Source organism: Nelusetta ayraudi, unplaced genomic scaffold (genome assembly GCF_046127955.1).
Source record: "Nelusetta ayraudi isolate G7.1 ecotype Tasmania unplaced genomic scaffold, CSIRO-AGI_Nayr_v1 ptg000042l, whole genome shotgun sequence".
Lineage (NCBI taxonomy): Eukaryota > Metazoa > Chordata > Actinopteri > Tetraodontiformes > Monacanthidae > Nelusetta > Nelusetta ayraudi.
In genome coordinates, this window is record NW_027466092.1 from 16,377,957 (window position 1) to 16,394,459 (window position 16,503).

The 16,503-nt window shown below is 48.2% G+C and overlaps 2 protein-coding genes across 9 annotated transcripts; one reads left to right on the top strand and one right to left on the bottom strand.

Annotated features, from left to right (window-relative positions):
* The first annotated feature begins 114 nt into the window (after positions 1–114).
* Positions 115–9,874, top strand: nfe2l1b (nfe2 like bZIP transcription factor 1b). Of its 2 annotated transcripts, none has more exons than XM_076034905.1 (6): positions 115–338; positions 1,404–2,201; positions 3,749–3,970; positions 5,739–5,828; positions 5,918–6,073; positions 6,205–9,874. In XM_076034905.1, the coding sequence occupies exons 2-6, from the start codon at positions 1,644–1,646 to the stop codon at positions 7,666–7,668; spliced, it is 2,490 nt and encodes an 829-aa protein (XP_075891020.1). In that variant the 5' UTR covers positions 115–338; positions 1,404–1,643; the 3' UTR covers positions 7,669–9,874. The 2 variants fall into 2 exon arrangements, with proteins under 2 accessions (XP_075891020.1, XP_075891021.1); XM_076034906.1 differs by lacking the exon at positions 115–338 and adding an exon at positions 726–1,163.
* On the bottom strand, positions 9,004–16,229 carry cbx1b (chromobox homolog 1b (HP1 beta homolog Drosophila)). 7 transcript variants are annotated; one of them, XM_076034908.1, is made up of 7 exons: positions 16,033–16,229; positions 14,703–14,785; positions 13,933–14,178; positions 13,494–13,653; positions 13,254–13,407; positions 11,681–11,775; positions 9,004–11,577 (listed from the first exon to the last, which is right to left on the bottom strand). In XM_076034908.1, exons 2-7 carry the CDS (start codon positions 14,755–14,757, stop codon positions 11,436–11,438), a joined length of 852 nt encoding a protein of 283 aa, XP_075891023.1. In that variant the 5' UTR covers positions 14,758–14,785; positions 16,033–16,229; the 3' UTR covers positions 9,004–11,435. The 7 variants fall into 7 exon arrangements, with proteins under 7 accessions (XP_075891023.1, XP_075891024.1, XP_075891027.1 ...); XM_076034909.1 differs by having other exon boundaries at positions 13,494–13,650; positions 16,033–16,228; XM_076034912.1 differs by lacking the exon at positions 13,933–14,178 and having other exon boundaries at positions 13,494–13,650; positions 16,033–16,219.
* Positions 16,230–16,503: the final 274 nt, after the last annotated feature.

Here is a 16,503-nt window from a genome sequence, read left to right on the forward strand (position 1 = left end):
GCTTTATCGCCACTAAACATATTAAACAATATGACTTTAATGGAAAGGTCTGCATCATATTACCAGGAGGGAAATTTTAGTCGGCTGATGAAAGACTTTAAACTAGAATGTTCTACGCATGCTCCGTGTGAAAGCGTGTTTTGGTGTCAAGCGGCACTCCTGCTATGCTAGCCGGGCCAGCTAGCATTTCTGCAAGTCATGGTGGGCCATTCAATGAGGAGAGGCTGGACGACTCTATAAGGGGAAATATATTGGAACTTTTAATCAAACAGCGCTCATTCGCATCTCTTGGATGGCACTTAACCTGACGTGATCGCGCAGACGCAACATATTGTCACGTAAGTATTTTAAATTAGAAGGTTTTCAATTAAACTAGTACATCCGATGCATTGACTACAATGATTCCTGGGTGCGCAATCCGAGCATTGTGTGCAAGTGACATGTGTAGGGGCATTCTTGGACAGTATAATATATATTGTTCAAGAAATGCACTTTTCCCAAGTAAGGAGATAGATAGCGAGAGGCGAAATAGCTTGAAAGGCTAACATTGTGTACAACCCTAGTTCCAATACTTGTTTAGCTTTTTACTTAGTCCCACACCTTCCCGATTCCTATTGGCTCCGAGAGTCTGGAGTCATGTGTCGTCCCCTCGCCCCGGCACTGTGATTGGCTCTCGGTTGCGTCCATTATCTTTTCACCACTTGTTGCTAGGGAGATTGCTTGATGCTAGCCACGGCGGAAGTAGGCAGTCCTTCTATACAAGCAGGGACACCTGTCACTTTTTTTTTAAAAAAGCATAAATAAAGATGCGGGATTGCAAGCTAAATATGGCGGCATATCATATGACTGCAATTCTGCGTTATGTAAGTTTAACGTGTATGCTAAATGGCAGAAGCCGGGGGTCTCGAAACTCAGTGTAGCTAACAGCTAGCGACACAAGAAGAGGATAGGCGCAGCCGTGCGGGAGGAGAGAGAGGGAGGGACCGCCACCTAACGTCGTTTGTGCGTGTGCTCGCCAGCCCAGGGAGCTTTCTCGACTCGTTCATTCACCTTCAGCAGCACCCACAAGAAGTAGTTGTCCTGTTAAGGGTGGGGTGATGCGTAAAAGAAAGCTGTCTTCACCTCCTCATCTCCGCCACGCTGCATGTCCCGAGAGCGAGAAGGTATAAGCCGACGCTACTTGTCGTTCTATCTATGGCAGTCTAAGGAGGGGGAAGTTGGTGCACTGGGCTAGCAAGTCCTGTTTATTCTGTACTATTGACATGAGCTTAGAGCAAATGTGGGAGAGGTAAGACGCATTTGCCGTAAGCGGGACAGCAGTGACTAAATTATTTGGTGACAAAAAAATGTAGTTTGCTCAGGTGCAATTAATTTATTAATTATTATCTGTCACTTTTTGCCAGGGATGGGAAGATGAGAAGCTGATGAAGAACAAAGGCTTGAGCACAGACTGGACTGTCACAGTGGAAACCCCATCTTGGATGCCTTTTAAACACTGTATTGTGCCGAAGAACCTCCCCGGCCTCGTCTCTCCTCCTTCATTTCCATGTTGATGCATAGAGACGAAGAAGAATTGATCCCAGCCACCCGCCCCCGTTTTTGTTTATATTTTTTACGTTCACTTTTTGTTCCTTTGTAAAGAAATGCTTTACCTGAAAAAGTACTTCACAGAGGGCCTGATTCAGTTCACCATCCTTCTGAGTCTCATTGGGGTGCGAGTGGACGTTGACACCTATCTAAGCAATCAGCTGCCCCCACTGAGCGAGATCATCCTGGGCCCCAGCTCAGCCTACACCCAGACCCAGTTTCACAACCTTCGCAACACGCTGGACGGCTATGGCATCCATCCAAAAAGTGTGGACCTGGACCTTTTCTTCAACTCTCGGCGGCTGCTGAACCAGGTGCGCCAACTGGATCGCCTCTCCGTGCCAACCACAGAGCTCAACACCTGGCTGGTGCACCGGGACGCTGAGACTGTGGTGTCCACTAGCAGCCAGTCCAGCCCCAGCATCACCCTGGACAATGGGGCCGGCCTAGAGGACGTTAGCACCCCTGACGCTACGCTGGCCATGAGGGGAGGAAGTGGAGCGCCTGAATCCACGTACAACCTGAACGCAGCGGACAGTAGCCTGGGAGCCGTGGCCCCCGAGGGCAACCAGGAGCAGGGCAGCAGGGATGGCAGCGACGACCTCACCAAAGAGGTATGGTCCAACGTCCAAGCTTGGGTGGGGTCTGTCTAGGAGAGCGAGGCCACGCTGGCTTTTGGTGTCTGCATGTAACCGTTTTAAAAGCCAGCAGTAGCTGGGATTCACTCACGTGTTAGCACAGGTTAGAGCATAGGTGTCAAACCTTGGGTTTGCGGGCCAAATTTAGCCCGCAGTGTAATTATATTTGGCCCGCAGGGCGATACAAAAATCACTGCACTATACAGCACATGTACCACTAAAACTACAAATCCCAGAATGTTCTGCGCAATCGGAACAGGGCGTTAATTAAAGGATATCATTATTACTTAACTGGTTTATTGTTATTTTATATTTAAATTTATTATGATCCAATGAGAAAATGTTACTGTTGAAATTTAAATCTGAAGGCTGCAAACAAAAAAAGAATGTTTTTTTTATTTTTATTTGAAACTCAATTTTGTATGTGTGCAAAAGTTATTTATTGTGTAGTATTAAGCTTTGCTTGTTCCATATTCAGGTTGAAGCAAAACTTATTTGGGTCCATAACGAAAGGTTCACCGTTCTATCTGGACGAAGATTCTTTTCAATAAATATCAATGTTGGCCTGCGACTTTGTCCAAGTTTTAAATTTTGGCCCACTGTGTAGTTTGACACTGAGTTTGACACCTGGGTTAGAGCAATTGGAGCAACCGTAAACTACACACACACACACAAAAAAAAAAATCAGCTTTTTTTCTGTAGGATGGATCCTCAGCAAATAAGCTGCATTTCACTTTCTGCCTTCCATCTGCAGCCCTGTGACATCACCAGAAAACAACCTATCAAGGTGTCTCAATTAATTACAGGAAATGCTTTATATTACCAGCGTTCTAACAGCATTAATGGAACAAAAAAAATCAGTTTTTTAATATTTGCATATTTAAAACCAGATATTTACCGTATCCTCTACCAAACCCTGAATGGGATATGGCAGAGTGAGCTGAGTGAGAGAGTTTAGCAGAGGTTGTGATTGTCAGCGACGGTCAGCACAGCAGCTCAGGTATTTTATCAGTGTCAAACCAGTCAAGTTTCATTTCTCAACAGATGAGATTGTTGCATTTAACGTTGCATCACTGAGTCTCTGAGTTCTCAATCAAAAACTGAAAAGGCTTTAATTCTTTCATTTCATAAGACGCTTGTTAGTAATACATCAATGTATCACTGTGGAACAGCACAATAAATGTGTCATTCTGGTTTCCTTTAAAAATAAAACTTGCACATGACTGTCATATTGAACCATTAAAGCAAGGGGTGAGTCGAAGTCATTGTGGGATTGTAATGAAGCAAAACCTCTCTGATCGCATGACGACCACCGCGTCCAACAGATTCATTGGTGTTTCATCATCTGACTCCATCTCTGTTACATAGTAAATTAAATGACCTAATTAAATACCTAAATGACCTAACAACAAAATGTTTTTAAGGACTGTCTGCTTATTACAGCAACATTGCTTTTGCACGTGGCCATTTATTTTTAAAGATTGACCCTTTTTATCTTTTCTTTTCTTTTTCTTTTTTCAAAGGACATTGACTTGATTGACATCCTATGGCGACAGGACATTGACCTTGGCGCGGGAAGAGAGGTGTTCAACTACAGCAACCGTCAGAAGGAGAGCGAGGAGGAGAAGCCCGTCCCGCGAGAAAGCAAAGACAGGAATGAGGAACAGGAGAGCTGGAGGAACGGAGTCAACCTGCAGACGGCTCAGCCGGTGGACGGAGAGACGGGAGAAAGCATCCCGGAGCAGGTTGGTTGACCGGAGCGTCTGCGGCGGCCGAGCACCAGTCGCACTGTGGCTTTCGTGAGTCGTGTTTGTGGCGGTTAGAAAGGAGTTAATGGAACAGCGCACGTCATCAGCAGCTGCTGTTTGTTTGTGGTTTTAAGAAAAGCAAACTGCTTGTTTGCCGCTGCCACCAGTGCGAACAGAGCTCACAACCACTGCGTTTACACCACACTTGGAAAAAAAATGAATTATTTGCTCCGTCCGACTGCAACCGGACAACGGAGGTTGAATTCTTGTAGTGTGATGAGGACGCCCAGATAATGCGATTGGAATTGGATGCACGTGCTCCACACACGCCTGGAGCAAAAACATCTGAGACAACCAGTGGCACAAGCTTCTTCCACGCTTGGCCGCTTGTATGAGTTGGTGCAAAACTGAGGACACCGCTCCTCTGCAGAAGCAGGACACAAACTTTTTCACAGTTAATTTGCGCACTCTAAACACGTTTGCAACGACACGGTAGTCTGGACAACTTAACCGTATGCGAAACAATGGCAGTTCTCGTCTGGAGAGGAACTGGTTATCAAACACCTTCCATAAGCCTGATGAATGATCTGTGCATCACTGGGGAATTGTCTCTCCACTCTGTGTCTGAAAACTCTTCCACTTCGACCCTCTTCCACCACCGTGTGCTCCGAACCTGCATACAACGAGGACGAGGGGTCTGAGTCAGTGGCGACGGCACAAAGTCTAGAATGGAGGACGTGGTTTTGTTGTAGGCCTCCCATCAGCACACTGCATTCTTGTCCGCCTCCTGAAATCACCATGGCCACAAGAGACAGCCTGCAGCTTATCTGCAATAAGTAAGGCGAACATTATGGACCAGATGAAAAAGATGTGCGATTATTCATCGTGCCTGTGTTGTGTCCCTACTGGTTTTCACTTTAACTGGTTTCCTTCCCGAACAGCTGCTGCGACATCAGCAGATTGGCACAAATTCACAAACATACACAATATGTTACTGGCGACCTCAGTGGAAGTAAAGAAAGTGTGATAGCCGAAGGTAAGCAGTTGTCTTAAGCAGCCCAAATCAAAATGTGTCCTAGATGCTAGCGTCATTTGCTAAAGCCTGAGGAAAGCCATGCTAGCTGTGAGTCTCAGTGGCTCACAGAGCTAGATAGTCGATAGACGTTACACTCATTTCTTTGTTGGAGTAAAATTGAGTCCAGCTTTGATGTCACTAGCACATAGTGCTCACTCCCAGAAGCTTATTCGCTGTTGTAGTTGTGGGCTGGCCAGTAATGTGTCGTGCGGATTGGTGAATTTGTGACGAATCTGCCGATGGCGGCAAAGTTGTAGCCCGTCTACCTTCAGTATATGCAGATGGGGGTCCTGAGTTCTTCACTTCTGAGAGCATAGTGGGTCTTTATTCTACTCAACCTCAGCCCAGTCAGTTATAACCAAGTTATAACCTTTAAAAAGGAAATAGTTAAGAGGCCTGAGCCTTTAAACCAGCAATCCAAAATATCATAAATGGAGATAAATCCAAGTATGGTATTCAGGCTTTCAACCTTTGAAATAATAACAATACCCACTCACAGGCACACTTTAAACTGAAACCTTTTCCTTTTACTTACTTGAATGTGAGGAAAAATAGAAATGATAAAGTGTGCTTTCTCTTTTGTCATGACAGTTCTTTTTGTTTTTTTTAAACCAACTCAAATGTCTGTCAACCCAGGGTGCACACGTCACCATATTAACGCTGTGGTTTGTTTGTGTGTTTGTTCCTCAGCGGCCAGCTGCTGGTTCTCAGACCTCACTGTCACTTCAAGAATGTCTCAGGCTGCTTGAGGCCACGTTCCCCTTCGGAGAAGAGTCAGAGGTAACGCATGCTTTTTTTCAATAAATGTCTATAATATATGAAAAATAAACGGCACTAAAAATGACTCTTTCTTTTTTTTTTAACCTAAGTTTCCAACTCCAGTCGTGACTACAGAAGTTGTGTCCAATGAAGAAGCTCCGTCTACATCTCAGGGTCTTCCTTTGGGACCGCAGCTGCCCCCAGCCGAGCCACAGCTGGACCTGGAGCAGCAGTGGCAGGACATCATGGCCATCATGGAGCTGCAGGTTTGTTCCCTTCCCACACAGTGTCACCTGAAGACATTCAATGCTGGAGGCTCCTCCAGCTGTCATAGGGCCAAGCATTGTTGCACCCTGACGATAACAGTCACGTCGTTCTTTTTCACACTGTTTTCCAGGCGATGGAAGTGAACGACACATCGCTCAACGGCAGCACCGCCGGCGTTGACCCCACGGGTGGCGCCGGCGCCGGCTCCAACCCTGCCGGGACCTTTGAGCTGCCCGCCGGCTCGTCCCTGGTCCACCAGGACGTCAGCCTCCACCAGGCCTCCCTGCCCAGCTGCAGCCAGGACTTCCCCCAGATGTTCCCCCCCGAGCTGGACTCCCTGGCCGTGGCCCAGAGACCCCTCCTGCCCGGGCTGGTGGTCTCTTCCTCCTCCTCCTCCTCCCCCTCCCCGTCCACCCCCAGCAGCAGCAGCAGCAGCAGCAGCAGCAGCAGCAGCAGCAGTAATTCCAGCCACCCCAACTCGTCCTTCGCCTTCCTCCCGCCGCAGGCCAACGCCACGGCGCCGGCGCCGGTGGCGCTGCCCGACCTGTTCGGCAGCCTGCTGGAGGAGTCCATGCTGGACGAGATCAGCCTGCTGGACCTGGCCATGGAGGAGGGCTTCAGCCAGGCCCAGGCCTCGCAGCTGGAGGACGAGCTGGACTCGGACTCGGGCCTGTCGCTGGACTCGGGCCGCAGCCCGGCGTCGCCCAGCAGCTCCGAGACCTCGTGCTGCTCCTCCTCGGCCGCCTCCTCCTCCTCCACCTCGGCCACCTTCTCCGAGGAGGGCGCCGTGGGCTACAGCACCGACTCGGAGGCGGCGGCCGCGGAGGCGGAGGAGGGCGGCGCGGCGGGCGGCTACCAGCCGGGCTACAGCAAGCTGTGCCGCATGAGCTACCAGGACCCGGCGGCGCACCTCCACGGCCTGCTGCCCCCCCTGCTGGACGGCGTGGGACACAACCACACCTACAACCTGCCGCTGCCCTCGCCCTTCGCCGACCCGCCCGACCTGCCCAAGAAGAAGGTGGCGGCCACCGCCAAGCAGGCCCCCCCGTCGGACCACCAGCAGCACCTGCTGGACAAGCACGCCAGCCGCGACGAGCGCCGCGCCCGCACCATGAAGATCCCCTTCTCCAACGAGAAGATCGTCAACCTGCCCGTGGAGGAGTTCAACGAGCTGCTGGCCAAGCACCGGCTGAGCGACGGCCAGCTGGCGCTGGTGCGCGACATCCGCCGGCGCGGCAAGAACAAGATGGCGGCGCAGAACTGCCGCAAGCGCAAGCTGGACACCATCGTGCGGCTGGAGCAGGGCGTGCAGGAGCTGCGGCGCGACAAGGCGCGCCTGCTCAAGGAGAAGGTGGAGTTCCTGCGCTCCATCCGCCAGGTCAAGCAGAAGGTGCAGAGCCTCTACCAGGAGGTGCTGGCCCAGCTGCGGGACGAGCAGGGCCGGCCGTACCCCCCCGGCCACTTCTCGCTGCAGTACGGCGCCGACGGCAGCGTGCTGGTCATGCCGCGAGGCAGCGGAGGCGCCGCAGGGGCGGCGGCGACGGGCGAGCAGAGCCGCAAGCCGGAGAAGAAGCAGAAGGACAAAAAGAAGTGAGCGGAGCGCGGGGAGGTGGGTGGGAACCGCTGTTTATCCTTTTTAACTCTGCTAAATTGATGAGAGACACAAGAGAGATGTTTTTTTGTTCCTTTGAGGAGAAACGGGTGAGTAGAAGAACGGCATTGTTGACTTCCTGCGAGTTTCTTTTTTCTGTCCCGTCCCCACGTTCATTTTTCTCCTCCCCCAGAAACAACTTTGAAGCAGAAGTAGCTCAACGCGAGTACCGAGATTTTTCTTTCTTTCCTTCTTTCTTATCGGACGGGCGGGGGGAGGAGAGGAGGGATTTGAAAAGGACAAAAACTGAGCTATTGGGAGAAAAAAAATTAGCCGCTCTTGATCCTTTTTGCCAAAACCCACGAGGATGGATAGGGATTTTGTCTGAGTGAAACGACAAGGGGGGGAACTCGGTGCCCAAGAGAGAAGTTTTTTGGGGGGGGGGGTGATGTACCGGCTGTGATTGGAGCACCTATGCACGGAAAGGTTGTGAAGGACCGGATCACATCTCACCCTGAAAAAAAAACTTTTCTAGTCCTGAGGCTTTTAAGTTGCAATTCTTCAACATGAGGAGCAAGGAGTGTTTTTTTTTAGATACCAAAGGTCAAAGGAGGTCGTTCAAAGATGCCATAAAGGTCGCGCGGCGCAGACCGCCCGATCGGAAAAAATGTACGAGAAGGAAAAATGAAAAAAGAAAAGGAAAAAATAACTGCTCAAACACTGCACCGTGGATTCTGGAGGTTTTTGTGGCGGCGAATCCCAGGTTGGAAGTGGTGTTGTCGAGTGTAGACGGCCCCCCCGAGCTCGAGCTCGGCTTCGATTTTTATGGGACGTGGAGACCAGAAGCTGGTGGGAGGCCGGAGAGTCCCTGCGCCCGGCCGCAGTTGGAAAAAAAAAAAGATGCCCTGGAAAGTGAGAGAGCCGGTGGATGTCGACGCAAGTGGGGGGGGCACACTGCATCGCTAAATGTATCAACTTCCTTATAAATTATGCATAGCACTGTAATTTGTCTTTAAAAAGGCTTGGCTATACGCATTTTCTGCCGTGTCTGTCACTATTCCTACTCTGCAGGTTTAAATACGGGAGCTGCGTTTAGAGGGAGGAGGAGGAGGCTCTTATAAACTGTTCATAATCTCTAGTATAAGCAAGGTTAGCGGTCTAGCCACATCAGCGCTTATGTAAAGGTCCACACAGTTTGTTTTTTTGGTCGTTTGTTTGAAATACTTTTTACAGGAAATCACGATACTGTGATGGCGAAGCTAGGGGGCGCCAGAGAGCACGGACTGTACGGTTGGCAACAAACTGCAGCCACTCACAGATCAGCATTATCCACTTCTCTTTGTTTTTTTGTTGTTCTTTTTTTATGTTTTGTTTTGTTTCGTTCTTTGGATTCCTTGTTTGACATGTTAGCTTTAAAACGGTTCAGCTGTCAGTTTTGTCCGTTTGTACGTAACATTCAGTTCAACCATTTGCCAACGCGAGAGCCACCTGAGGCGTGTTTGTTTTGTTTTGTTTTGTTTTATTTTATTTTTGTTTTCTTTGTTTTGTTTTTTAACTGCTGTAAAGCCGAGGCTCTGACGCCAGTCCTTCGTGTTTTTTTTCTGTGTACTGAAAACAAAGTGAGCCTCGTTGTGACTTTGACGTCCGAGTTGTTGTGAGCGCACCAACATGGCGGCGGCCGCTCTCGCGCTCGTTGTGGCCACTTTGGTTTTTCCGAATGCCTTGATTTCTCGTCACCGTCACGTTCAATGTTTCGAGAGCGGCCGAGAGGAAACGTTCTCAAAGGTGAAGTGCTATTACTCGTCCGGTTGAATGGGGTCTGTCGATGTGCAATGTTGAGTCGTCGCAGCGGAAGTTGGTAGTTGTGTCGGGCTGGAACGGAACCCACGACGTTTTGATGATGGTCCCCGAACCTTCCAGACGTCCCTCTGACGAGACATTCAGGCATGAGACTGGTTCAGCGTCCACGTCGGCGGAACCTCAGCGCGACACCAACTATTTATTAGTACTGCTATTACTTAGTGCACTTTTACTTTTTTGTCTCGTCTCGTTAATGTAAATATTTTCTCGTTATGATTTCTGTCGTTTTTGTCATTTGTCTCCATAACCGCCTCACCTCTCTCCGCTTTGAGTTTGGATGTAGTTTCCTGTTTGCTGGCAATCAAGACTTGTTTTTATCAATTAATAAAGTGTTTTTATTTTCACCTGACTTTGGCTTTCCTGTCGTCATCAGTGCTGCGAAAGAAAGCACAATTTTATTTTACGGACAACATTGATAATCTATAACATTGTGAGGGTGTGAGGTTATAATAATATGATAAACCAAATTAAAGGACACATTCCTGATTCAAATATTTGATAGGCTGGCAAACAGACACATTTTTTTCATAATGTTGCCACAAATCTTTTTGTGAAATTCTCTTTCATGAATACATTAGTAATTGAAAATTTAAGTGAAAATTTGAAATCCATTGTGGTCTAAAGATTATATTAGAAATTGTTGGGAATTGATATTGCTCAAAATTAATTTCTCCAAATGTGTCGGTAATCAGTATTCAACGTGATCATATTGTGGCATCTGAAAGTGCAACGTACCATTCTGCTCCCACGGGCAGTTGAGTTTGCATTAAGGTCCAGAGCTCTCTCTTTAAAACGGAGTTCACAAACTACTGTCTCATGTACATCGATGTGGTTCTTTGACCTACTTTTGCCTTTCTCCGGTCTCCAACCAATCTGCCAGTTCTGACCTTTGACCCTGATATTGTCCACACAACTGCCGCTCACTGGATCTTTTCTCATCTTGGGACAATTATCTGTAAACCCCTGAGACGGTTGTGTCTGCCTGGATCAGCAGTCTGTGAAACTCAAAGCTTTAAAGCCGTTTAAAACCCCTTTGCCTCCCATTCTGAAACTCATTTGAACTTCAGCAAGTCTGGGAGCCGCATTACATTGAGTTGCTACCATGTGATGATTAGATATTTGTGTGTATTTGACCTAATTGGAAGATCAGTGAGTTGATGGAGAATGCCATCTGATAAATCATAATTTTAGATTGTAGACACTGATTGGTGTGCACTCCTGACTACAACCAAGTATTTCCTTTATTAACTAGTGGAAACGAGTTGAGGCCCCACTTTCTGACAAACCAGTTCACTTCAGATGGGCGCATCATGAAAACGGCAAAATAACAAAAAGTTGTTTATTCTCCAAAACTGACAAGCAAGACATGAACAAAAGTCACTTCATAGATCATCAATGATCAACAAAATTACTGTAAAAAATAAATAAAATAAAGAGCTTGTTAGCATACACCAAACAAGGAACAGTGGCCCAAAGGCACAGTTGAGTTAAAACAATGGCACACTAGTAACATTTCAAAATACTTCACCTCACTGGTACAATCTCATAGCAAGATGGCCGAGCGCTGGAATGAAAGTCGGGTTGCTGGAGGAGGTGGTTTGTGGCAACAGGGGAGCGATACTGTAGTAGCTGAACATCTTTAGTTTTTGTTTTTTTTTAAATAAGAAAGGGCACAGAAAAAATATTAACACTGTGACTTACGTCTCTGTCACACAAAACCTGAAGCATATTTACAATTACAGTATATCCAGATAAAAGCATATTCAGATGGAACTACACTGAAAAGACGATCCGACTGCTATGGTGTCTCGCTTGTCTCCGTCACCCCACCCCCCGGTCCTTCCAAATACCCCTTCCCTCCTGCTCAAAGTATGCCCAAGTGGAAAACTACTCCATCCGTCTCCCCGGCGCTAGTTCTTCTCGTCCTTCTTGTCATCCTCGGAGGGATACGAGTGCCAGGTGAGTCTCTCCTCGTAGAAGGAGATGACCACCTGCGGACACTTGACGTTGGCCTCCTTCGCCGGCACAAGGTCAGCCTCGTCCGAATTTTTCCTGCACAAACATAGGTTTTGTTTGGGTGGGAGTGCGTTTGATGATTCCTCTCTCCAACAGGTGCGTCCGTCATTCAGTGGGAATACTTGAGTTGATTACAAACCATTTCATGAGGAACATGAGTTCTCCTGTGGAGTCTGTGGCCCCGATGATTCTCTCTGGTGCCAGACCTCGAGCGAAGCCCCGCAGCTTCTCTGTCTGAGAATCAAATGAGAAAATAGCACATTAATCAATCAGGAAAAATTTCTGCATTAACACAAACCTGGCTTTATCAAAAAAGGAGAGACAAAAAAAAAGCACGTCTGTACTGCAAGCCAGTGGTTCTCAACTGGCGTTGTCTCAGGACCCACATTTTATTCCTAATAATGAAGTCATGACCCAAATTTATTCCACAAAAATAAAAACACCAGCCCACTTTTGATCATGTTTAGTTCATAAAGTATTGAAATTATTGTATTGAATTGTGTGTCCTGCAAAATAAATGCCCAACATTTTCTTTACAAATATATATATTTAAAATGCCCACAAAGCCTGCGACCCAAACCAAACATTTCCACGACCCACTTTTGGGTCGCAACCCACCATTAGAGAAACACCGTCCTAAGGATCCCATAGCCGTGTGTGTGATGCAGCAGAGAGCAAGATTTTCTGATCAAAAAAAGGAGGTGGGGCAGCCCAGGAAGCCGCGACCCAATCAAAACAGCTCTGTGACCCACTTTCGGCTCGCAACCCACTAGTTGAGAAACGCTGCTGTAAAACATTGAAGACATTGAAGAGGTAGGGAATCTTAATTTTCTTGTTGAAAAACACCTGGAAGCAGCTGCAACCTGATCATTTCTGGAAAACTGAGATAATTATAAATGACAATTCTAAATGGATTCTTGCTTCTGATTTGAATGCGTCTTTTTTGGTATCATAGTCAAATGTAGAAAGTTGAGGGGCAGATTCAATAGAAATAAACCGAGTGCTAAGTTAGTTGTAGCATACACTTTTGGTGCAACTTAGACACATCTTCAGTGATGTATCCTCGGTTCACTGGATGCTTCGGGTCTTGCAACATCAGACACCCTCGCCCAGGCGACCCAGCCGGGGTGATCAAGTCCCGGCTTGTGTCTATGTAGCTCGCGTGGTCCACGGAACTCCCCGCTTGATCCACAGCCATCTTGACGCTTTTTCCGCCGCGTCAGTGATGTTTTTGATGGTTTTTCTGCTGTGCGGTCCCTTCACTCCCAGCATCTTGAGTGCCCTGATGAGTGACTGGCCGACGAATCCTCTGCATCCGACCTCGATGGGGTTGCATCGGGTCCTCCAACCCCTGCTTCGGCATTCGCCTGCCAGTTCCTCATACTTGGCCCTCTTCCTCTCAAATGCCTCCTCCATCCAGTCTTCCCGGGGGACAGTCAACTCCAGCAGGACCACTTGCCTTGTTGTTTCTGACACCAGAACCATGTCTGGCCTGAGTGTGGTCACTGCGATGTTCTCTGGGAAATTGAGCTGTCTCCCTCTGTCGACCTTCAGCTGCCAGTCCCGAGCTGTTGCCAGCAGACCCCCTGATTGACTCCGGTGCTGCTGTGCTTCTAAATAAATACCTCAATAAAAATCTCACATCTACTCAACATGTGTCAAAAATACACCCATCAATACATAAAAAAAAAAACCTTCAACCCTTCACTTACGTCGTCTTTCTTCTTCTTCGTTTTGCTCTCGTCACCTTCTGCTTCTCCGACCGCCTTCCTCTTCCCTTCATGCGCCGTTTTCTGAGACTGCAGGAACTCGGCGATCAGATCCGGGCAGTCCAGGTTGTCTTCTGGCTCCCACGTGTTGTCCTCACTGTGGCGCAAGTTTACACAAAATCACACCAAGTCGTATCTGTGGTTCGCACCAAAGGGAGGGAGGGCGGACATGAAGCGACTCACTCCGAGAAGCCCTTCCACTTGAGGAGATACTCGACTCTCCCCTTCACCACCCGCCGGTTCAGGACCTTCTCCACCACGTACTCTTCCTCCTCCTCCTCTTCCTCCGGCACGTCATCCGGTTTCTTCTCCTTCTTCTCAGTCGTGGTCATCTTGCTCTCTGCTGGATCACACACATGGTTATGGGACCCTTAGGACAGCGTTTCTCAACTGGTGGGTCGCAACCTAAGAGTGGGTCGCGGAAATGTTTGTTTGGTTTGGGCTTTGTGGGCATTTAAATATATATATATATAGAGAGAGAGAGAGCGAGAGAGAAAATGTTGGGCATTTATTTTGCAGGACACACAATTCAATTCAATCATTTCAAGAATGTATTTCGAGACAGGGTGAGAAGCTCCGTCACCCGGGAGGAGCTTGGAGTAGAGCTGCTGCTCCTCCTCACCGAGAGGGGCCAGCTGAGGTGGCCTGGGCATCCGTTTCGGATACCTCCTGGGCGCCTCCCTGGGGAGGTGTTCCGGGCATGTCCCTCTGGGAGGAGGCCTCGAGGAAGACCCGCGACACGCTGGAGGGACTATGTCTCTGCGCTGACCTGGGAACGCCTTGGGGTCCCGCTGGATGAGCTGGAGGAGGTGACTATAGCCACGGAGGTCTGGGGGGCTCTGCTGAGGCTGCTGCCCCCGCGACCCGACTCCAGATAATGCGGCAGAAGAAGTAAGTAAGTATTTCTAGACATTATGGAAAGTGGGCTGGTGTTTTTATTTTTGTGGAATAAATTTGAGTGCTGTGAAATGAATTTGGGGCGCAACTTCACTATAAGGAGAAAAATGTGCGTCCTGAGACTCCACCAGTTGAGAACCACTGCTTTAGGACAACCAGCTGAGAATCTAGCGTAAGACAAGACTTGAAAACTGGGATCTTACTGTTAACAACAGGTGTGCACAGCGTACTGTTAGCAAGCATGAAACTGTCTGACACAAGAGCTTGTCTTGATAGTAAAACTTGACAGGGAGAGCTTCTTAAAGTGGGTTACAAACATGTATATTGTTCTCACACACACACACACACACACACACACACACACACACACACACACACACACACACACACACACACACAAACACAACAAAATGAAACACACCTCAGTGCACAAGTGACACAGAAAGTTTGACGTAGAGAGAAACAAAACAAGGAAGTAATAATAATATATGAAACCTTCAGTAACAGTGGGACCATCGTTAGGGGGCTCTGTAGTCAGGCTCATACTCATCAGGGAGACCTGGGGGACCCGCAGGTTCCTGGGTCAACGTCAAGATTGTTGCGTGTAGATGGAAGCGAGCCAGGATCAATGTGGCAGAGAGGAGAAGAGAGCATTGGAGCATGGGATTGATTTACGAAGATGCATGGGGGAACGTTGGGAGGCAATGCGGACACAGAGCAACGTGGTTTGGTTGCTTTCCTGCAGTCTAGTGCAGGGGTGGGCCAACCTTTTGACTGGTGGGGCCACAGTGGCTTCTAAAATTTGACAGAGGGGCCGGAGCTGCAGCAGATGGATGGAGTGTTTTGGTGTCCCACCTCATAGGAGAACAAAATTTATCATGGGATACGTAGAAAACATGTGCTTTAATGAATATTGAAAATGAATGTTAAATATGTCTTTGAAGTTACACTCTATTTTGCTCTTTATTGAAATGCCTCTTAGAACACGGGGGAGGGGGGGGGGATGATGAAATACAGCCATTTTATTACTTACTTACTATTGATATAATTTCGTGAAATTCGGCGGGCCGGATTAAAAAATCTTAACGGGCCGTAGTTTGCCTATGCCTTGTCTAGATTCTAAACGAGAAATAACATGTACTCTGCATTGCTCGCAGTTACCCATGCATCTTCGGACATGAGCACACTCATCGGGACTCTTATGGGGAAAGGGTTGGGGGAGTCACAGGTGTTTTTGCATTGCATTGGAATAATATGAAGCCTCCATAACTCATCACAGTCAACACAATACCTGTACGTACGAACTACCTAGAAAAAAACCCCAGCGGGCTGCAAGTGTTTTTGAACGGGCTAGCTGCACAACATCTGTATCGATGGACCAGCTGCGCCCTTAGCAGAATAAAAGCATTAAGACAAAAAAGGGACAGTTGTTTCTACAGAACGCACCGCTCGTCACTGGAAGGCGTGCGCGCGCGCGTGCGTGTGTGTGATGCTAACGTTAGCCAGATTTGACAGCAGCACGACAAAGCCCCGGAGGAGATCTTTGGTTCGGCATTAGCTCCGTCTCCTCCATGTTTGCCTTCGCGTCACAGGCGCTAAGTGTTAGCGGGTTAAATGTGCGCCCGATGTCCGCTCATCCGCGGGTCACGTATCGTGCGCACTTCGATAATGACATTAGTCGCGGCGGTTGAAAAAAAAAAAAAAAGAGCCTCCAGCCTGCTGACAATCTGCACAGTAACAGCTAGCTACCGATCGGGCTGCCGAAACAAACACGTTTGGGGGGCGGAGGGAGAGCAGACAAAAAACGGAGAAATCACAAACTCACCGATGACTCAGAATTTATTGTTTTACGCAAAGCTCCACACGGGTATCAATTAAAAAAAACACCGGCTCTCACAGTCAATACAGTGATATGGTTGCTGCTAGTCTAGAGTTTGGGGCACCAAAATACAGAGTGGCTAGCTTGTCTACAGTGATTGTGTCGTTTCCGCCCCTTCGTCTGGTTGGTGAGAGGGGAGGAGGGAGCACACAGCACAGCACAGGTCTAGAATCAGTCGACCGACAGTGAGGACAGTTGTTGCAATAGTGATGTATGTCATGTTTAGACCGGTTTCTGCGGAGTGAATCCAGCCTCGAATATATATTTCATTAAGCTGTTGCGTTTCGGTGTGTGTGTGTGTGTGTGTGTGTGTGTGTGTGTGTGTGTGTGTGTGTGTGTGTGTGTGTGTGTGTGTGTGTGAGGGGGCGGAGGTGGTTGAAAGGTGGTATATTGCGAATTATGTTGTCTTGTGAACGA